Source organism: Leucoraja erinacea, chromosome 24, assembly GCF_028641065.1.
Source record: "Leucoraja erinacea ecotype New England chromosome 24, Leri_hhj_1, whole genome shotgun sequence".
In the NCBI taxonomy this organism is placed as follows: domain Eukaryota; kingdom Metazoa; phylum Chordata; class Chondrichthyes; order Rajiformes; family Rajidae; genus Leucoraja; species Leucoraja erinaceus.
Window position 1 is genome coordinate 30,850,175 of NC_073400.1, and position 22,761 is coordinate 30,872,935.

General features: G+C 48.6%; 2 protein-coding genes across 3 annotated transcripts in view; both read right to left on the bottom strand.

Annotated features, from left to right (window-relative positions):
• The window catches only part of LOC129708913 (fibroblast growth factor receptor substrate 2-like), a 54,275-nt gene extending 52,265 nt beyond the window's left edge, over positions 1 to 2,010 (bottom strand). For both annotated transcript variants that reach the window (XM_055654968.1, XM_055654969.1), the window contains exon 1: positions 1,856 to 2,010. The gene's annotated coding sequence lies outside the window, so the exon portion shown is untranslated. The remainder of the gene's footprint in view (positions 1 to 1,855) is intronic.
• The window catches only part of LOC129708993 (uncharacterized), a 45,668-nt gene continuing 24,781 nt past the window's right edge, over positions 1,875 to 22,761 (bottom strand). The window contains exons 5-6 of the mRNA XM_055655122.1: positions 2,276 to 2,377; positions 1,875 to 2,122 (exon numbers count right to left, since the gene is read on the bottom strand). Coding sequence (XP_055511097.1) covers positions 1,875 to 2,122; positions 2,276 to 2,377 — 350 coding nt within the window. The remainder of the gene's footprint in view (positions 2,123 to 2,275; positions 2,378 to 22,761) is intronic.

Consider the following 22,761-nt stretch of genomic DNA (forward strand, 5'->3'; position numbering starts at 1 on the left):
TGCCTCACTGTGTGGAGACATGCACTTCAACAACCTCCATCTCCCAGCAGATGGGTGTCATGGCAAGAATGTTTGTTACAATGAGAGCAAACTCTTTATTTCCCTTCTTCTTGCCCACCAGTTTAGAAGTAAACACTTTACGAATATCAGGCATGGGGAAAATAGCGGGGGGGGAGGGGAAATTGGGTAGGAGGAATGTGGAAATCAGGGTAATGAATGGTGGAGGGTTAGATGGAAGGGGGAACCAGGGGGGAAAGATGGGGGTGTGGAGGTGGGGGAAGAGGGGGTGTATGGGGAGGTGGAGGGAGGATATGGGGAGATTAAATGTGGTGGGGGGCTGGGGTGCGAAGGGTGGAAGAATTCGGGGAGGGATATGGGGGGGGTAGGGAGATAAATGTAGGTAGGGATATGGGGGAGCTTGAGGGGCGAATAAAGGGTAGAGGGAGAGTCGGGGGAGGGTGATATGGGGGAGGGGGTAGGTTGGAAGAATTCAAGGGTGGGGGAGAAGTGGATTGGGGAGGATCGGTGGGAGGGGGGGAAATAAAAGGGGGGAGGTTGAGGATAATGGGGGGAGCTTGTCTGGGAAAGGGGCGAATAAAGGGAGGGGGATTATTGGGGAGGAGTGAAATTAATGGGAGGGGTGATATGGGGGGGGGGGGTAGGTTGGGGGGGGGGATTCAAGGGGTGGATGGGGAGAGGGAGATATTGGGGGGAGAGGTAGGATCGGGGGGAGGGGTAACCGTGAAGAGGGGGTTTATTGGGGAGGGGTTTTATGAGGGGGGGGGTTTATTGGGGATGAATAAATGGGACAAGGGGGGGTTGTCTGGGAAAGGAGGAGGGGGATTATTGGGGAGGGGCTGAAATAAATGGAGAGGTGGGGGTTTATTGGGGGGGGGGGATTATTGGAGAGGGGGGAATTATTGGGGGGGGGGGATTATTGGGGAAGGGGATATTAAATGGGAGAGGTAGGGGGGGTTATTGGGTGAGGGGGAATTATTGGAGAGGGGGATTATTGAGGGGGGTTATTGAGGAGGGGGTTTATTGAGGAGGGGGGGGGGGTTTATTGAGGAGGGGGGTTTATTGAGGGGGGGGGGTTTATTGAGGAGGGGGGTTTATTGAGGAGGGGAGGGGGGGGTTTATTGAGGAGGGGGGTTTATTGAGGAGGGGGGGGATTATTGAGGAGGGGGGTTTATTGAGGAGGGGGGGGTTTATTGAGGATTATTGAGGAGGGGGGTTTATTGAGGAGGGGGGGTTTTATTGGGGAGGGGGGTTTATTGGGGATTGAGGAGGGGGATTATTGAGGAGGGGGGATTATTGGGAGGAGGGGGGGGTGAGACTGGGGGGCCGGTGTCAATGCTCCCCCATTCCCCGTGTCAAGGGAACCTCTCCCCTTGGCGTCCGGCGGTGTTTAGGTTCCCCCGCCGCCGGTGTCGAGACACCCCCCTTCCCCTTCTCCCCCGGGGGGGGGGGGGGGGGGGGTGAGGGGGGGGGAGGCTCCCCCCTCCCCCGGGGTGGGGGGGACATTGGGCCGGTGTCGAGGCTCCCCCCCCCCCAGTGCCGGTGTCGTGACGCCCCTCCCCCGGGGCTCTGGGGGGGGGGGGGGGGGACATTGGGCCGGGTCGTCGAGGCTCCCCCAGTGTCGGTGTCGTGACGCCCCTCCCCCGGGGTGGGGGGAACATTGGGCCGGTGTCGAGGCTCCCCCCCAGTGCCGGTGTCGAGGGGACGGACGGACGGACGACGGGCCGGTGTCGAGGCTCCCCCCCAGTGCCGGTGTCGAGGGGGGACGGACGGACGGACGACGGGCCGGTGCCGGTGCCGGAGCTTCTCCCCCGTCGCTGCCGCCGCCGTAACTCACCGCCGCTCCGCCTCCCGCCTCAGTGCCCGCCGCGCCTCCTCTCATCGCCCCCGTGGCCATACAGTGGCTCCGGGAGCCGGGCACCGGCCGCCGCCGCCTCAGGCTGAAGCCTCGTCCCGCTCCCGCACAGGCCCCAACTGTCATCTCCCGCAAAGGGTGCCGGGCGCCAACGAGCCGCACGGCGGGGCAAGATGGGGGCGGCGGGCGCGGTCCTCCAGCGGGCAGACACGGTCCTCCGCCGGGGATGGCAAACCAACCTCTCTGCTCCTTGTTTAAGAGGGAACTGCAGATGCTGGAGAATCGAAGGTTGTCTGAAGAAGGGTTTCGGCCCGAAACGTTGCCTATTTCCTTCGCTCCATAGATGCTGCTGCACCCGCTGAGTTTCTCCAGCTTTTCTGTGTAACCCTCTCTGCTCCTTACCTGCTGCTGCTGCTGCTGCAACCTTGCACACTCTCGCAGCCTTCACCCCCTCCCTGCAGCCGGCTCCAACCTTCCCCAACACCACAGCCCACAGACTGCACACTGTAGAGTGCACAGCAGAGTACACGATGCTGTAGAAGCAAGGAACTGCAAATGCTGGTTAACCAAGAAAAAAAATCACACCAAGTGGTACTTGGTTTCTTGGTGCTCTAAAATATTCCAAATGGAATTTAAACTGGAGGTGGTACCTCATTGTGGTACCCCATCTCCCCCCTCCCCCACACCTCTCTCCCCCACACCTCTCCCCCTCTCCCTCCCCCCCCCCCCCTCTCTCTTCCCTCTCCATCTCCCCCTCCTCACCCCTCACCCCTCTCCCTCTCCTCCTTGTAGGAAGAAGACGAAAGGTCTCGACCCGAAACGTCACTTGTTCCTTCTCTCCAGAGATGCTGCCTGGCCCGCTGAGTTACTCCAGCACTTTCTCGGTGTAAACCAGTATCTGCTTCTCCTGGGAGCCGTCCCCTTCTCCAACACCCCAGCCTACTGATTACAAATAGTAGATGATGCTTTGGCATGACAATAGACAATAGGTGCAGGAGTAAGCCATTCGGCCCATCGAGCCAGCACCACCATTCAATGTGATCATGGCTGATCATCCACAATCAGTACCCTGTTCCTGCCTTCTCCCCGTATCCCCTGACTCCGCTATTTTTAAGAGCCCTATCTAGCACTCCCTTGAAAGCATCCAGAAAACCTGTCTCCACCGCCATCTGATTCAGAGAATTCCACAGACTCACAACTCTGTGTGAAGAAGTGTTTCCTCGTCTCAGTTCTAAATGGCTCACCCCTTATTCTTAAACTGTGGCCCCTGGTTCTGGACTCCCCCAACATCGGGAACATGAGTGCATAATACTGTGGAAACGAGAAACTGCAGATGCTGGTTTGTAGAAAAAGACACAAAATGCTGGAGTAACTGCGGGTCAGGCAGCATCTCTGGAGATCATAAGATTAAGGAGCAGAATTAGGCCATTCGGCCCATCAAGCCTACTCCGCCATTCAATGATGGCTGATCAATCCCCCTCAAGCCCATTCTCCTCCCTCCGTCGACCCGAAACGTCACCCATTCCCTCTCTTCGGAGATTCTGCCTGTCCTGCTGAGTTTGTCCAGCTCTTTGTGTTATGTTCCAGATTCCAACATCAGTTGTTTTTATCCCTCACATTCTTTTATCTGTGATCTATGTTCTCTCAAACCACTCCCATTCATAAGACAATAAGTTATAACAATGGATGTAGGCCATTCGGCCCATTGAGTCTTCTCCGCCATTCGATCATGGCTGATCTATCTCTCCCTCTCAACCCCATTCTCCTGTCTTCTCCCCATAACCCCTGACACCCATACTAATCAAGAATCTTTCAATTTCCTTAAAAATACCTGACGGCCACAACAGCCGTCTGTGGCAATGAATTCCACAGATTCACCGCCGTCTGGCTAAAGAAATTCCTCCTCATCTCCTTTCTAAAGGTAGGTTCCTTTATTCTGAGGCTGTGCCCTCTGGTTCTGTACTCTCCCACTAGTGGAAACATCCTCTGCATGTTCACACTATCCAGCCCATTCATTAATTTCTTAGTGTGGAAATACTAAGACAATATATAGGAAAGGTTTAGAGGGATATATGGGCCAAACATGGGCATGTGGAACTAGCGTTGATGGTGAATCTTGATAAGCATGGGCGAGTTGGGCCGAAGGCCCTGTTTCGCTGCTGTATGAGTATGACCAGAGGGCATAGCATTAAGGCGAGAGGGGCAAAGTTTAAAGGAGATGTGCAGGGCAGGTCTTTTACACAGTGGGTGGTGGGTGCCTGGAACAGGCTGCCAGAATTGGTGGTGGAGGCAGATATGATAGTGGCATTGAAGAGGTTTTTGGATCGGCACATGGAACTGCTGAGAACGGGGGTGGGGGATATGGATCAGGTGTGGGCAGAGGAGATTAGTTTCACCTCATTGTGTTCAGCACGGACATTGTGGGCTGAAGGGCCTGTTCCTGTGTTCAGTTTTGTTTATTGTCACGTGTACCGAGGCACGGTGAAAAGCTTTTTGTTGCATTAAATGGACTTTATCTTGCATTAAACGTTATTCCCCTCACCCTGCGTCCTACACTGTGGACGGCTCGATTGTAATTATGCGCTGACTGGATAGCACGCAACAAAAAAGCTTTTCACTTTACGTCGGTACAGGGGACAATAAACTAAACTAACATCCACTCTCTCTGTCGCCAGGTTACACTCTGCTCATCCTCTCTATCGCACAATCTGATGTACTCATGTGGTATGATCCGTCTGGACAGAATCAAGTTTTCTGCAGGGCTGCAGGATGGCACAGCGGAAGAGTCGCTGCCTCACCTCACCTCCAGAACAAGGGGTCACTCCAGAACAAGGGGACACACTTTAAGGATAAGCGGGAAGTCTTTTAGGACCAAGATGAGAAAAACATTTTTCACACAGAGAGAGTGGTGAATCTGTGGAATTCTCTGCCACAGAAAGTAGTTGAGGCCACAGTTCATTGGCTATATTTAAGAGGGAGTTAGATGTGGCTCTTGTGGCTAAAGGGATCAGGGGATATGGAGAGAAGGCAGGTACAGGATACTGAGTTGGATGATCAGCCATGATCATATTGAATGGCGGTGCAGGCCTCGATGGGCCGAATGGCCTACTCCTGCACCTATTTTCTATGTTTCTCACAGCGCCAGAGACCCGGGTTCGATCCCGACCATGGGTGCTGTCTGTACGTTCTCCCTGTAACCGCATGGAATTTCTCCGGGTGCTCTGCTTTCCTCCCACACTCCAAAGTCGGTGGGCCGAAGGCCTGTATCCATGCTGTATCTCTAAACTAAACTTACCTCAACTGGAGATAGACACAAAATGCTGGAGTAACTCGGCGGGACAGGCAGCATCTCCGGAGGGAAGGAATGGGTGACGTTTTGGGTCCATTCCCGTGTGATGCTGCCTGTCCGTTGAGTTACTCTAATCCACCATTTTGTGTTTATCTTCAGTTTAAACCAGCATGCGGGTACAGCAAGCTGTGAAGAAAGCTAATGACATGTTGGCCTTCATTGCGAAAGGATTTGTATTTAGGAGCAGGAGCAGAGAAGAAATTAAAACTGGTGTGAAGTTGACAGGAGAGATGAGTGTGAGCTTCATCTCTCTTCCCTCCCCCCTTGACTCAGTGCTGCCTCCTACAGGGAAGAGGTGGCCAACACCTGACCTCCAGCTTATCCCAATGGTTGTTCAATGGTTTCTCTCTACCGAGGTCCAGTGAAATACGTTTATTTGGCTTACAGCTCAGGAAGTCTATCACCACACATTAACATGCACACTACCAGACTCAGGAACAGCTTCTTCCCCTGTCACCCCAGAAATGATCCATGAACAGTACCCAAACAAAGACAAACAAACTGTGAAAATAAATTTGGCTCAATGTTTCCAGTACTAAATTTGCACTTTTTCTATATTGCACCTTTCATTGTTGCACCCTTAAAGTTTACCTCAAAGTTTTTGCTGCATTTTGGCACACTGTGAATATTTTAATATTTTAAATAATGTAATGTCTATTGTCTATTTTTATTGGTATGTTGTCTGTCTGTGTTTTTAATATTACTTGCACATTTGGAGTATGGGGAAACGTAATTTCAATCCTCTGTGTAACTACTGTTGCATAATTGAATTGACAATAAAGTTTACTTTGAACTTATCAGGCTTCTAAATGGTCCTACCATCGGCAAGGCGATAGTTCTCATTCTCCAACGTACCTAATTTCAGTTATAGGTAGATAGAAATGCTGGAGGAACTCAGCGGGTGAGGCAGCATCTATGGAGAGAAGGACCCTTCAGGGTCTCGACCCGAAACGTTGCCTATTCCTTCGCTCCATAGATGCTGCCTCACCCGCTGAGTTCCTCCAGCATTTTTGTCTACCTTCGATTTTTCCAGCATCTGCAGTTCTTTCTTAATCATTGAAACATATAAGATTGTTAAGGGTGTTGGACACACTAGAGGCAGGAACTATGTTCCCGATGTTGGGGGAGTCCAGAACCAGGGGCCACACACAGTTTAAGAATAATGAGTAAGCCATTTCGAACGGAGATGAGGAAACACTTTTTCTCACAGAGAGTGGTGAGTCTGTGGAATTCTCTGCCTCAGAGGGTGGTGGAGGCCAGTTCTCTGGATGCTTTCATGAGAGAGCTAGATAGGGCTCTTAAAAATAGGGGAGTCAGGGGATATGGGGAGAAGGCAGGAACGGGGTACTGATTGGGGATGATCAGCCATGATTACATTGAATGGCAGTGCTGGCTCGAAGGGCCGAATGGCCTACTCCTGCACCTATTGTCTATTGTCTATTTCATTTATATATCCAGTTTAGTTTATCATCACATGTACCGAAGTAGATTCCTTTTCTCTAGAGATGCTGACGGACCCACTGGTTTACTCCAGTGTTTTGTGTTTATCTTGTGGGAATAGTCTCTCTATGTTTAGAGATACGGCGCGGACACAGGCCATTCGGCCCGCCGAGTCCGTGCTGACCAGTGATCCCAACACATTAACACTATCCTACACAAACAGCTAAAAATGGTCTGTTTCCTTCACCATTTTTTGCATCTTTCATTCATTGTTCTATATCTCTCTCTGTGACTTTCAGTCTGAAGAAGGGTCTCAACCCGAAACGTCGCCCATTAACTTCTCTCCAGAGATGCTGCCTGTCCCGCTGAGTTACTCCAGCATTTTGTGTCTATCTTCCACCCTTTCCTCTGCACATTTAATACACTCCATCACCAGTAGATGTCAGTCCAGGTGAAAGAATCCGTTCACAAAGTGAGTCAGTGTTTCATTGTCAAATGTCCCAGATAGAACAATGAATAATCTTATTTGCAGCAGCACAACAGAATCTGTAAACATAATACACTGTAAACAATATGATAAACGAGAGAAAAAGTGCAGTGTGTGTATCTATAGATACGCACACATATAGACACACGCACATGTATATGATGTGGAGAGTATATTATTATCATCCTTTTATTGTCATCATGTATTGCGTACAGCTTTGGTCTCCTAATCTGAGGAAAGACATTCTTGCCATAGAGGGAGTACAGAGAAGGTTCACCAGACTGATTCCTGGGATGCCAGGACTTTCATATGAAGAAAGACTGGATAGACTCGCCTTGTACTCGCTAGAATTTAGAATTTAGAAGATTGAGGGGGGATCTTATAGAAACGTACAAAATTCTTCAGGGGTTGGACAAGCTAGATTCAGGAAGATTGTTCCCGATGTTGGGGAAGTCCAGAACTGTGAGGTCACAGGTTAAGGATAAGGGGGAAATCTTTTAGGACCGAGATGAGGAAAACTTTTTTCACACAGAGAGTGGTGAATCTCTGGAATTCTCTGCCGCAGAAGATAGTTGAGGCCACAGTTCATTGGCTATATTTAAGAGGGAGTTAGATGTGGCCCTTGTGGCTAAAGGGGTCAGGGGGTATGGAGAGAAGGCAGGTACAGGATACTGAGTTGGATGATCAGCCATGATCATATTGAATGGCGGTGCAGGCTTGAAGGGCCGAATGGCCTACTCCTGCGCCTATTTTCTATGTTTCTATGTTTCCTGATAAAAACAGTACGAATAGTTTTTAAAAAGTGCAGGTAAAAAAAGCAGGGCAGCTGATGTCCAGGCCAGTGGCCTGAGCCAGAGTTATTACTCAGTGCCAGTTACACATATATATATATATATAATAAATAATAATAATAATAATAAACTTTATTTCGGACTCGAGGTCCAGACAAGGGGCAACATTACATAAAAAATGCATTGCATATTAAATATCATAAAATACATATAAAATCTTTTAAATTATATATTTTTTTTAAAACACAATACATGTTAAAAATCCAGATTAAAAGAATGATCAATGTCCTACAACGAGACAACGATACCAGTGTCTCCACAGCTGGGATTCGTAGCATCTAGTGCTAACCCTTATGTTTGACAAGGCCACAATAATCACATTTTAAGTCATTTATCCTGCAAATGAATTTATACATGTGATGTCTTAGGATATATATATATATTTCTCCAATTTCAGGTAGTCCCTGCTTTCTCCCTCTTTCCCCTCCCCTTCCCAGCTCTCCCACAGCCCACTGTCTCCGCCTCTTCCTTTCTTCTTCCCGACCCCACACCCCCACATCAGTCTGAAGAAGGATCTCGACCCGAAACGTCACCTATTCCTTCGCTCCATAGATGCTGCCTCACCCGCTGAGGTTCTCCAGCACTTTGTGCTTATCTTATGTATATTTATGTGTGTGTGTGTGTGTATATATATATACATGTGTGTGTGTATATATGTGTGTGTGTGTATATATATATGTGTGTGTGTGTGTGTGTATATATGTGTGTGTGTGTGTGTGTGTGTATGTGTGTGTGTGTGTATGTGTGTTATATACACACACATATAGGTACACATAAAACACAAACAAACAATAATAGTGCAATAATAATCAATGTTGTTCAGAGTTTATTTGTAGTTGTAGTGCTTAATAGCCTAATGGCTGTTGGGAAGAAGCTGTTCCTGAACATAGTGGGGTACAACATTGCAACAGGCCAAAGATAGACACAAAATGCTGGAGTAACTCAGCGGGACAGGCAGCATCTCTGGAGAGAAGGAATGAGTGTGTTTCGAGTCGAGACCCTTCTTCAGACTGGTTAAGGATAAGGGAAACGAGAGATATAGACACTAGTCAGGCCATCAGGACACGTAGAAATATAAGAAACTGCAGACGCTGGAATCTTGGGCAAAGTACCAAGTGCTGGAGGAACTCAACTGGGGAAGGAATATTGCTCCCGAGCGTGTGTAGGATAAAACTAGTGGATGCGACTGAGTTTAGTTTATTGTCACGTGTACCGAGGTACAGTGAAAAGCTTTTGCTGCGTCCGTCAACGGAAAGGCAATGCATGATTCCGATCGAGCCATCCACAGTTCACAGATACATGATAAGGGAATAACGTTTAGTGCAAGTTAAAGCCAGTAAAATCACATCAAAGATAGCCCAAGGGTAGTTAATGTATGTGAAATGTTGCTGTCTGAGTAGAGAATTTTAAAAATGTGCAGCGATTGTAACTGCAGACCCACACTCAGTGACTCGCAGGCAAAGAGTCGCCTGGGTTGGGCGCCATCTTGGATCGTCGGTTGCCATGGATTCAGTAGGCCGAAGGCCTTATTTCCACACTGTATCTCTAATACATCTATTGTCCCTCATGTTTTCATTTTCGTTTTGATTTGCCTCCAATACAAGTTCCATATCCTAGGATTCAACCACTTTCATCTGCTGTTTAAGGAGATGAGAACTATTATAAATGAGAGGAAAAGGGCGAGAGGGTCTGTCGAGTGGATTGTCATTATACTGCAGAGATAATTATATTGCCATCAAGGAGTCTACGAGGTTTAATGTTGTAAAGGTTGCCACGGTGCCCTTGTGATTTCTGTAATAAATGTGTTAATATATTCCTCTTGAATCCCCGCGTCTGCTATTTTAATGAGAGTTTAATTTGTTTGCATTCTTTCACAGATAATCTCTGGTAACCAGAATGTCAAGCATTATCATTCTTTTATTAATATCAAGAGGCAACTTGCGCAGCAAAGCACTCGGTCTATGAAACGTATCCAAAATAAATAGGAAATGCTATTGGGATTTGCTGGGGATATGGAGAGAACAGGATTAATATTGAACCTTTGTTTAGAAGCTTCAAGCGTTTATTACCAAAATTATAATTTTCTGGATTGCAAAACCACTAGTGGGAGAGTCTAGGACCAGAGGACACAGCCTCAGAATAAAAGGACGTGCCTTTAGAAAGGAGATAAGGAGGAATTTCTTTAGTCAGAGGGTGGTGAATCTGTGGAATTCATTGCCATGATGGCTGTGGAGGTCAAGTCGTTGGATATATTTTTTTTAACTGAGATTGACAGATTTTAGATTAGTTTTGGCATGATGATCTATTCCCTGTTTTATAAGACATAGGAGCAGAATTAGCCCATTCGGCCAATCGGGTCTATTCCGACATTCAATCTCTCCCTCTCAACCCCATTCTCCCTGTAGCCACTGACACCCTTACATATCACAAACCTTATCAATCTCCGCTTTTAAAATATCCATTTAGTGTTATGTTAAGTATCCTCTGAGGGTTAGTGATACAGCGGGGAAACAGGACCTTCTGGACACCCGAGTCCACACCGACCAGCGATCACCCACTCACACTATCCTACACACTAGGGACAATTGACCCACAAACCTGCACATGTTTGTGATGTGGGAGGAAACCGGAGCACCCAGGGAAAACCCACGCGGTCACAGGGAGAACGTACAAACTCCGTACAGACAGTCAGGATCGAACCCTGGTCTCTGGCGCTGAGGGACAGCAGCTCTACCACTGCGCCACTGTGTTGCATAGATGGAACTGTAGTTATCTAGGGTAGATGTAGCAATTTGATCAGCGTGAGGAGGTTGTACCGAAGGGGTTGGTTTCTGCCCTCTATTAGCCCTGTCCCACGGTGCGAGTTCATTCCAAGAGCTCTCCCGAGTTTTAAAAAAATCAAAAAGCACGGAGAATGAACGTCGCGGGTACGTCGGAGCTCGGGGACGTCTCTTAGCGCTAACGGCAGGTACTCGGGAAGACTCGCTAACGGCAGGTACTCGCGAAGACTGGTGAAGATTTTTCAACGTGATGAAAAATGTCCACGAGAGCCCCGAGTACCGACGAGTGGCCATTACTCTAAATCTCCGAGTTCGAATCAGGGCAAACTCGGGAGAACTCTTGGAATGAACTCGTACTGTGGGACAGGGGTTTATGAATCTATGTACGAGACAGCATTTCAGACAAGGACCCGAAACGTCACCCATTCCTTCTCTCCAGGGGGAGCTGCCCGTCTGCTGAGTTACTCCAGCATTTAGTGACTATCTTCGGTATAAACCAGCATCTGCAGTTCTTTCCTACACAGAGTGTCCTCTTTATTCTAACTCAACATTAATCTGTCGTCTAAACAGCCCACACGAGTACCTGCAGCGTTCCTGCCTGCTGCCGCATGTGGCCCAGATTCTCACTAAGTATAGATTGTCTGGGATCAAAGGCTGACTGCCCAGCCACAGCCAGTCTGAAACTTCACCCAGTCTGAGTTGCAGCCGCCTCGTCTCCACCACGCGTGGTAACTCCCCGCGGCTCCACCCTGCACTGGCGGGGCTGCTGCACGTTCCACTAACTTGCCGGCAAAAGCAGCCGCAAACACTAGCAATGCTGCAAAATACCAGGTGGCTGGCTGCGTTGAAAGATTGCTTCCCCCACACTCGCCAGAGTCCCCGGTTCGATCCTAACTACCGCTGATGTCTGTACGGAGTTTGTGCGTTCTCCCCGTGACCGCGTGGGTTTTCGCCGAGTGCTCCGGTTTCCTCCCACACTCCGAACACGTGCAGGAAACGTTTGGTCCAGTCGCCAACACCCATCCAGACATGGCAATGCTTTACCTTTAGAGTTAGACAATAGGTGCAGGAGTAGAGGCCATTCGGCCCTTCAAGCCAGCACCGCCATTCAATGTGATCATGGCTGATCATCCCCAATCAGTATCCCGTTCCTGCCTTCTCCCCATATCCCCTGACTCCGCTATCTTCAAGAGCCCTACCTAGCTCTCTCTTGAAAGTATCCAGTGAACCTGCCTCCACCTCCCTCTGAGGCAGAGAATTCCACAGACTCACAACTCTCTGTGAGAAAAAATGTTTCCTCGTCTCCGTTCTAAATGGCTTACTCCTTATTCTTAAACTGTGTGGCCCCTGGTTCTGGACTCCCCCAAAATTGGGAACATGTTTCCTGCCTCTAGTGTGTCCAAACCCTTAATAATATTATATGTTTCAATCTTCTTCTTCTTGTGTATGGTGTGCACAGCCTAAAGTTGTAGGACAACTTGTTCTATTTGATCTTATTTATATGTTTCAATAAGATGCCCTCTCATCCTTCTAAACTCCAGAGTGTACAAGCCCAGCCGCTCCATTCTCTCAGCATACGACAGTCCCGCCATCCCGGTAATTAACATTGTAAACCTCAATAGCAAGAATGTCCTTCCTCAAATTAGGGGACCAAAACTAGGGGACCAAGAGTTGAGAGTTTGGAGAGATACAGCATGGAGACAGGCCCTTTGGCCCATCAAGTCCAAGCTGACCATTGAGTCATCTCTGTCCACCTCCCCCTGCGATCAGTCTGAAAAGGGTCCCGACCCGAAACGTCACGTATTCACGTTCTCCGACGATGCTGCCTGACCCGCTGAGTTATTCTTCAGGGATCCAGCATGGTCCACCGAGTCAGCACCGACCAGCGATCACCCCGTACACTAGTACTATCCTACACACAAAATGCTGGAGTAACTCTGCGGGACAGGCAGCATCTCTGGAGAGAAGGAATAGGAGATACTGCCTGTCCCGCTGAGTTACTACAGCATTTTGTGTCTATCTTCGGTTTAAACCGGCATCTGCAGTTCCTTCCTACACTGCCCTACACGCACTCGGGACAATTTACAATTTTCACCGAAGCCAATTTTCACCTCCAAACCTGCACGCCTACAGAGTGTGGGAGGAAGCCGGAGCACCCGGAGAAAACCCACCTGGTCACGGGGAGAACGTACAAACTCCACGCAGACAGGATCGCGCCCGGGGTCACTGGCGCTGTGAGGCAGCAACTCTACCACTGCGCCAACAAGGTCTGGTCTCCTGGTGTGCATGAACCTGCTGATGCAGTTTCTTGTTTCTATATTCAGAAGTTGACCAGTGACCACAGTGGCGCAGCGGTAGAGTTGCTACCTTACAGCGAATGCAGCGCCGGAGACCCGGGTTCAATCCCGACTACGGGTGCTCAGTCTGCACAAAGTTTGTACGTTCTCCCCGTGACCTGCGTCTGTTTTTCTCCGAGATCTTCGGTTTCCTCCCACACTCCAAAGACGTGTAGGCTTGTAGGTTAATTGGCTTGGTGCGTGCGTAAAAATTGTCCCTCGTGTCTGTAGGATATGTGTGCGGGGATCGCTGGTCGGCGCGGACTCGGTGGGCCGAAGGGCCTGTTTCCGCGCTGTATCTCTAACCTAAAAGATCTCAATCTAAGTTTGAAGTTGCATTTTAAGGTTTAAAACACTTTGAACGTTACTGCGTGGAAGACTACAGCTGGAACGGATTTTGTGAGTTAGGACTGGAGAGTTAGTCCATCTACACCCACGTGGTTTATCCGCCACACATTTTTGTCGGCTTGCCAACTTTACTGGCTGGGCTGAAGGCAAAATCTTACTGATGCAAATCTGGGCCAGCTCCTCTAAGAAACAGTCCTCGGGAGGCTGAGTGCAGAGAGAGGCCAAAGGAATTGCGTGCAGTGTTAACTACAAGGCAGAGGTCTGAGATGAAACATAGACAATAGGTGCAGGAATAGAGGTCATTCGGCCCTTCAAGCCTGCACCGCCATTCAATGTGATCAGCCATGATCACCCAACTCAGTATCCTGTACCTGCCTTCTCTCCATACCCCCTGATCCCTTTAGTCACAAGGGCCACATCTAACTCCCTTAAATATAGCCAACTACCTTCTGTGGCAGAGAATTCCACATAGAACATAGAAATTAGGTGCAGGAGGAGGCCATTCGGCCCTTCGAGCCTGCACCGCCATTCAATATGATCATGGCTGATCATCCAACTCAGTATCCCGTACCTGCCTTCTCTCCATGATCCCTTTAGCCACAAGGGCCACATCTAACTCCCTCTTAAATATAGCCAATGAACTGGTCTCAACTACCCTCTGTGGCAGAGAGTTCCAGAGATTCACCACTCTCTGCGTGAAAAAAGTTCTTCTCATCTCGGTTTTAAAGGATTTTCCCCTTATCCTTAAGCTGTGACCCCTTGTCCTGGACTTCCCCAACATCGGGAACAATCTTCCTGCACTTTGAAGTCGATGAGGACAAGGATTTATCTCATCACTGAGTCTCTGGTGCAATGATCCAGAACATTCCATCTGTAGTGGAGATAGAGTCACAGAGGGGTACAGTTTGGACACAGGCCCTTCGACCCAACACGCCCACACCGGCCAACATGTCCCAGCTACACTAGTCCCACCTGCCTGCGCTTGGTCCATATCCCTCCAAACCTGTCCTATCCATGTACCTGTCCAACTGTTTCTTACAACGATGGGATAGTCCCAGCCTCAACTACCTCCTCTGGCAGCTTGTTCCATACACCCACCACCCTCTGTGTGAAAAAGTTACCCCTCAGATTCCTATTAAATCTTTTCCCCTTCACCTTGAACCTGTGTCCTCTGGTCCTCGATTCCCCTACTCTGGGCAAGAGACTGCGCGTTTACCCGATCTATTCCTCTCATGATTTTGTATATCTCTATAAGATCCCCCCTCATCCTCCTACGCTCCATGGAATAGAGACCCAGCCCTGCTCAACCTCTCCCTGTAGCTCACACCCTCTAGTCCTGGCAACATCCTCGTAAATCTTTTCAGAACCCTTTGACAATAACTTTCCTATAACATGGTGCCCAGAACTGAACACAATATTCTAAATGCGGTCTGGAAGATAGACACAAAAAGCTGGAGGAACTCAGCATCTCTGGAGAGAAGGAATGTGTGACGTTTCGGGTCGAGACCCTTCTTCAGACTGTGGAGGAGATGGAAGCTGACGCAGGAAGAGGCGCTCCCCATATCCCCCTGACTCCGCTATTTTTAAGAGCCCTATCTAGCTCTCTCTTGAAAGCACCCGGAGAACCTGCTTTCACCACCCACTCTCCAGAGAAGGGTCTCGACCTAAAACCTCACCCATTCCTTCTCTCCAGCCAAATGAAGGTAAAGAGAAGGGAGAGTTGAAGGGATAACAGCAGCTAAAATGCTTGGCGAACATTGGCCGTGCAGATATCAAAATTGAAAATATTGGGAATTATTGCGTTTGCTCACTGCATTTCATCAGCAGTAGGGCATTATTTGTGTTTTTTCTTGATTCCTTTGGTAGCTAAAAAGTTTCAGAAGTGATAAATCTGGCTGTACATTTTGCTTCCGAGGCGTTTTCTTTTTGTATGTAAAAACCCACTTGAGAAGCATGGGCGATTATTACATTTTACAGCCAGATTTATCACTTCTGAAATGTTTTAGATGCCAAAGGAATCAAGAAAAAACACAAATAGTGCCTTACTGTCGATGAACTGCAGTGAGCAAACGGCCAATGTTCGCCAAGCACTCTGGCTGTTGTTGTCCCTTCAGCTCCCGCTTCTATCTACCGTCGGTTCTCCTCACTTTTGGAATTCTGAAGTAGGATAAACTGTCTCTCGCGCTTATCCCGATTTCCATCGTTATTTACCGGCCAGAAATTGACCGTTTCGGAGGGTTCTAACGGGCCCGCTACGCTGGACACAATGCTCGGCGCTTACCTGCGGTTCATCGCGTGTACTCCAGTTGGCGTGGCCTAGCAACAGTACGGGTCATGGGTCATGACCCGACTGCCGTGCAACCTCCCTATACCGCCTAGCTCTGTAGAGGGTGCAGCAGCATCTATGGAGCGAAGGAAATAGGCGACGTTTCGGGCCGAAACCCTTCTTCAGACCAAATATCATAGATCTGCTCTGTGATATTTGCTTCAGAGTTGAACAATCTCCACTATAGGAAATAGGTAACGTTTCGGGCCGAAACCCTTCCGGGTTTCGACCCGAAACGTTGCCTATTTCCTTTGGGTTTCGTCCCGAAACGTTGCCTATTTCCTTCGCTCCATAGATGCTGCTGCACCCGCTGAGTTTCTCCAGCTTTCTTGTGTAACCTTCGATTCTCCAGCATCTGCAGTTCCCTCTTAAACACTGTGTTATTAACCAACTGTTTACACTTCTCCAGCTTAGAATGACTGCAGAGGGTTGAGGAGACTGTGAATTATCGCATGTCCTTTACGAAATTTTCTTTCTCAAACAGCATTTAAATGTAGTCTTATTACCTGTGTGCGTGAGTGTGTGTGCGTGTGAGTCTGTGAGGACTGCATCTCTCTCATTTCAAGCTTTGGGTTGTAATTAGGTTCGTGGCTTATACATGAACGCTGCACCAAAGTGGTGCTTAAGTCAGCCGATCCGCCTCGCCTGTTTGTGGGTTGGGTCGTGCTTCAAGTTTCCAATATTAATCATAAATGATAACAGTGCAAAGATTCTTATTTGGCCTCCATAATTAGTGGGTCGCAGAAAGTAAATATTTCCCAGAGCGGCTGATTGCAGCAGTCCAAGACTGGAGTCAACTTATTTGGCGTCCGAACTCCGTTCTGGTACAAGACGAGTCGTAATTCTCAAGTTCACGAGGACACAGGTTACAGGAGTAGAATGAGGCCATTCGGCCCTAATGGACTCCATTCCGTCGTTGAATTAGACGCTGGACATTAAATGCTGGAGTAACTCAGCGGGGACAGGCAGCATCTCTGGAGAGAAGGAATGGGTGACGTTTCGGGTCGAGGCCCTTCTTCAGGGGAGAGGGGCCCATCAAGTCGACTCCACCATTCAATCATGGCTGATCTATCTCTCCCTCCTATCCTCATTCTCCTGCCTTCTCCCCATAACCTCTGACACCCGCACTAATCAAGAATCTATCTATCGTGTTAAGAAGGAACTGCAGATGCTGGAGAATCAAAGGTACACAAAAAAGCTGGCGAAACTCAGCGGGTGCAGCAGCATCTATGGAGCGAAGGAAATGGGCAACGTTTCGGGCCGAAAAGTTGCCTATTTCCTTCGCTCCATAGATGCTTTCTCCAGCTTTTTTGTGTACCTAAGAATCTATCTATCTCTGCCTTTAAAATATCCATTGACTTGACCTCCACAGCCGTCTGTGGCAAAGAATCCCACAGATTCACCACCCTCTGACTAAATAAATGTCTCCTCATCTCCTTCCTCAAGGAACGTCCTTCAATTCTGAGGCTGTGACCTCTGGTCCCGGACTCTCCCACTAATGGAAACATCCTCTCCACATCCACTCTATCCAAGCCTTTCACTACTCGTCTCTCCATTGCCTCCACAGACGCTGCCTGACCCACTGAGTTCCCCCAGGCACGTTTGCGTTTTGGCTCAAGATTCCAGCATCGGCTGCAACCAAAACCTGTTACACAGAAGTCGGTTAAAACGAGAGCTCAAAGCCCTGAGAAACAGGCACAAGTGTCGAGACTGTTTTAGACACATATGTCCCGGATGTGTTTAAGAAGGAACTGCAGATGCTGGAAAATCGAAGATAGACAAAAATGCTGGAGGAATTCAGCGGGTGCGGCAGCATCTATGGAGCGAAGGAAATAGGCAACGTTTCGGGACGAAACCCTTCCGGGTTTCGGCCCGAAACGTTGCCTATTTCCAGAAGGGTTTCAGCCCAAAACGTTGCCTATTTCCTTCGCTCCATAGATGCTGCTGCACCCGCTGAGTTTCTCCAGCATTTTTATGTACCTAGTGCTATAATAATATGTTCAAGAAGGAACTGCAGATGCTGGAAGATCGAAGGTACACAAAATTGCTGGAGAAACACATCGGGTGCAGCAGCAACTATGGAGCGAAGGAAATAGGCAACGTTTCGGGCTGAAACCCTTCTTCAGACTATAATAATATAGTCTTTTGCAGCTCAGAGCTTATTCGTTGTCGCTGTGTTTAATAGCCTGATGGCTGTGGGGAAGAAGTTGTTCCTGAACCTGGACGTTGCAGTCTTCAGGCTCCTGTACCTTCTACCTGAAGGTAGCAGGGAGATGAGTGTGTGGCCAGGATGGTGTGTGGGTCCTTGATGATACTGCCAGCCTTTTTGAGGCAGCGACTGCGATAGATCCCCTCGATGGTGGGGAGGTCAGAGCTGGTGATGGACTGGGCAGTGGTCACAAGACTGACAATCTCCGAAACTGTTGTCTCTCTCTGATCAGAGTCAGCTGCTGCCCGTGAGATTGTGCAGTGATTTTGTCCTCAGGGGTTAAATGAATGAATGAGGAAAATACCCGCACAGTAGACTCAGTTTTGTGTGACTGTCGGATGACTGAATGTTGGAGGAAGCATTTGGTTCCAGGCCAGTAGATTGCGTGCAGCTTGCGAGATCGAGAAATGATACAAAACTCCGTCACTGATGTGAGATCTAGTTTAGTTTAGTTTAGAGATAGAAACATAGAAACATAGAAATTAGGTGCAGGAGTAGGCCATTTGGCCCTTCGAGCCTGCACCGCCATTCAATATGATCATGGCTGATCATCCAACTCAGTATCCCGTACCTGCCTTCTCTCCATACCCTCTGATCCCCTTGGCCACAAGGGCCACATCTAACTCCCTCTTAAATATAGCCAATGAACTGGCCTCAACTACCCTCTGTGGCAGAGAGTTCCAGAGATTCACCACTCTCTGTGTGAAAAAAGTTCTCCTCATCTCGGTTCTAAAAGATTTCCCCCTTATCCTTAAGCTGTGACCCCTTGTCCTGGACTTCCCCAACATCATGAGCAATCTTCCTGCATCTAGCCTGTCCAACCCCTTAAGAATTTTGTAAGTTTCTATAAGATCCCCTCTCAGTCTCCTAAATTCTAGAGAGTATAAACCAAGTCTATCCAGTCTTTCTTCATAAGACAGTCCTGACATTCCAGGAATCAGTCTGGTGAACCTTCTCTGCACTCCCTCTATGGCAATAATGTCCTTCCTCAGATTTGGAGACCAAAACTGCACGCAATACTCCAGGTGTGGTCTCACCAAGACCCTGTACAACTGCAGTAGAACCTCCCTGCTCCTATACTCAAATCCTCTTGCTATGAAAGCCAACATACCATTTGCTTTCTTTACTGCCTGCTGCACCTGCATGCCTACCTTCAATGACTGGTGTACCATGACACCCAGGTCTCGCTGTATCTCTCCCTTTCCCAATCGGCCACCGTTTAGATAATAATCTGCTTTCCCGTTTTTGCCACCAAAATGGATAACCTCACATTTATCCACATTATACTGCATCTGCCAAACATTTGCCCACTCACCCAGCCTATCCAAGTCACCTTGCAGTCTCCTAGCGTCCTCCTCACACCTAACACTGCCTAACACAGGTACAGCGCGGAAACAGGCCCTTCGGCCCACCGAGTCCGCGCCGACCAACACTCCCCGCAGATTAACACCAAAGATCCTCCAGCGGATCTTTGGTCACGGGGGGACAACGTGCAAACTCCGTACAGACAGCACCCGTAATCGGGATCGAACCCGGGTCTCTGGCGCTGTGAGGCAGCAACTCTACCGCTGTGCCATATTATAATGGGGCCAAAGTTCCTGTTTCCACGCTGTATCTCTAAACTAAAAACTAAATCAAGGTTGCATTTTTCTCCCCCTCCCCCCCCAGTGAGTGACTCCACCCAGAGTGCTCCCACTCCACATCTTGCATCTGTCTGTAAACACTTCCCTTCCTTCCATCATGTTTGCCAGAAACTCATAAACTGCACGTTTTTTTTTTAAATCTTTCGCGAGGCCGCTCTATAATAAAATCCACAGCTGACTCTCCCAGTTCAAAAAGGCTGGAATTCCTGGAATTTGACAGGGCAGGTGTGCCGGGGAAGTTCAAAGTTGTTTACTGGGCGGTAGCTGACCACAACTAACAGCGACTTGTAAACCTAGATAGACGCAAAAAGCTGGAATAACTCTGCAGAGAAGGGATGGGTAACGTTTCGGGTGAAAAAGGATCTTGACCCGAAACGTCACCCATTCCTTCTCTCCAGAGATGCTGCCTGGCTCGCTGAGTTACTCCAGCACTCTGTGTATCCTACTTTGTAAACCAGCATCTGCAATTCTACAAGGATTAATTTCAGGGTTAGGCTGTTAACAGGAGCTCTTTGTATCATTTCATGTAATCTGCATCTGAACCTGCATCTACACTTAAAGTTCTCCCTTTGTGACATGAAAATGGACGGAGGTTGTTTTACAGATGATGAATATCAGTGATAGAGCACAAGTGGGAAATGCAGCCCACTTCAAACCCATTCACACTGGACTCAGTGTTAAGCTGCCTTAAGGAATCAGATGTTGGAAGGCACGGCTGAGTGGCCTATATACGAGGTGCTGTCAGTGTTGCTTCTGCCCAGTCGAGTCTCCAACAAAGCAAGTCACAGCGGGCAGGATACGACCATCTTCATTAACGGCAGACTCCAGACGTACAAACGCATCCACACGTCCCCTTGCATTTATTTTACAATCAGCCAATCTGCCCTCGGGTGGTGCAGCGGTAGAGTCGCTGCCTCTCAGCGCCAGAGACCCGGGACCCGTCCTGACTACGGGCGCTGTCTGTACGTTCTCCCCGTGACCTGCGTGGGGTTTCTCCAGGATCCTCCCACACACTCCAAAGACGTGCAGGCAGTAAAAATTGTAAACTGTGTGTGTGTAGAATAGCGTCGAACTAAAATGTGGGTTTCAAACATGTCTGAAATGTTTAAGAGGGAACTGCAGATGCTGGAGAATCGAAGGTTACACAAAAAAGCTGGAGAAACTCAGCGGGTGCAGCAGCATCTATGGAGCGAAGGAAATAGGCAACGTTTCGGGCCGAAACCCTTCTTCAGACTGATCGGGGGCGGGGGTGGGTGGGGACAAGAAAGGGAAAAGGAGGAGTAGCCCGAAGGCTGGGGGATGGGAGGAGACAGCAGGGGGACTGAGGAAGGGGAGGAGACAGCAAGGACTAACAAAATTGGGAGAATTCGATGTTCATGCCCCCGGGGTGCAGACTCCCCAAACGGAATATGAGGTGCTGTTCCTCCAATTTCCGGTGCTGCTCGCTGTGGCCATGGAGGAGACCCAGGACAGAGAGGTCGGAGGCGGAGTGGGAGGGGGAGTTGAAGTGCTGAGCCACCGGGAGGTCAGCTTGGTTATTGCGGACCGAGCGGAGGTGTTCGGCGAAACGATCGCCCAATCTCCGCTTGGTCTGAAATGTTACATCTCGAAGATATGAGATTCATCCTGTCAGGCAAATCCCTTTATTGACTTATCACAACCTTAGAAATTAACTGTTTCAGAACCGGGTGAGGGTGTGTAACAGATCGAAGCAGGTATATCCCTTCTAATATATATATATTTTCTCTAACTTTTTTTTGTTTCATTTCTTCCTTTTCTTTTTTCTCTCTCGGGCTTTACATAGAAACATAGAAATTAGGTGCAGGAGTAGAGGCCGTTCGGCCCTTCGAGCCTGCACCACCATTCAATATTATCATGGCTGATCATCCAACTCAGTAGTGCAGCAGTAGCTATGGAGCGAAGGAAATAGGCAACGTTTCGGGCCGAATCCCGAAGGGGTTCGGCCCGAAACGTTACCTATTTCCTATGCCCTAGCTTTCATAGAAACATAGAAAATAGGTGCAGGAGTAGGCCATTCGGCCCTTCGAGCCTGCACCGCCATTCAATATGATCATGGTTGATCATCCAACTCAGTATCCCATCCCTGCCTTCTCTCCATACCCCCTGATCCCCTTAGCCACAAGGACCACATCTAACTCCCTCTTAAATATAGCCAATGAACTGTGGCCTCAACTACCTTCTGTGGCAGAGAGTTCTAATATATATATATTTTCTCTAACTTTTTGTGTTTCATTTCTTCCTTTTGTGTTTTTTTTCTCTCGGGCTTCACATCTTCGTGGACTCTTTCTCTCTATTTTTTCATGAACTATCAACACCCACTACTTTATTTCACATTTTCTCTTTTTCTTGCTTTTGAGTTACTCCAGCTTTCTGCGTCTATCTGCAATTTCTTTCTGCACAGTTTCTCTGGAGAACATGGATAGGTGACGTTTCAGGTCGTGGCCCTCCTTCAGACTGAAACCACGTTCACCAGAGATGCTGCCTGACCTGCCGTGTTACTCCAGCACTTTGTGCCCTTTTGTGCCATTAAACAGCATCTGCAGTTCCTTTTTTCTTGTACATTTGCTACATGTGAAACATGTTCCCGATGTTGGGGGAGTCCAGAACCAGGGGCCACGCACGGTTTGGAGAATAAGGAGTAAGCCATTTAGAACGGAGATGAGGAAACACTTTTTCTCAGAGAGAGTGGTGAGTCCGTGGAATTCCCTGCCTCAGAGGGCGGTGGAGGCCGGTTCTCTGGATACTTTCAAGAGAGAGCTAGATAGGGCTCTTAAAGATAGCGGAGTCAGGGGATATGGGGAGAAGGCAGGAACGGGGTACTGATTGTGGATGATCAGCCATGATCACATTGAATGGCGGTGCTGGCTCGAAGGGCCGAATGGCCTCTACTCCTGCACATATTGTCTATTGTCTATTGTGACAATGATAAACCTTAACTTAAAGCTCCGTCCATGCTTTATCTCTTGGGCACGTTGCACATTTACATTCAGATTAGGAAACAACAAAGATCACATCATCTGATCTGGAGAACAATGGTGTGCCTGTTACTCCTGTTGCCTCTCACCCTGGTGGGGACAGAGTCAGTATTTCACAACCAC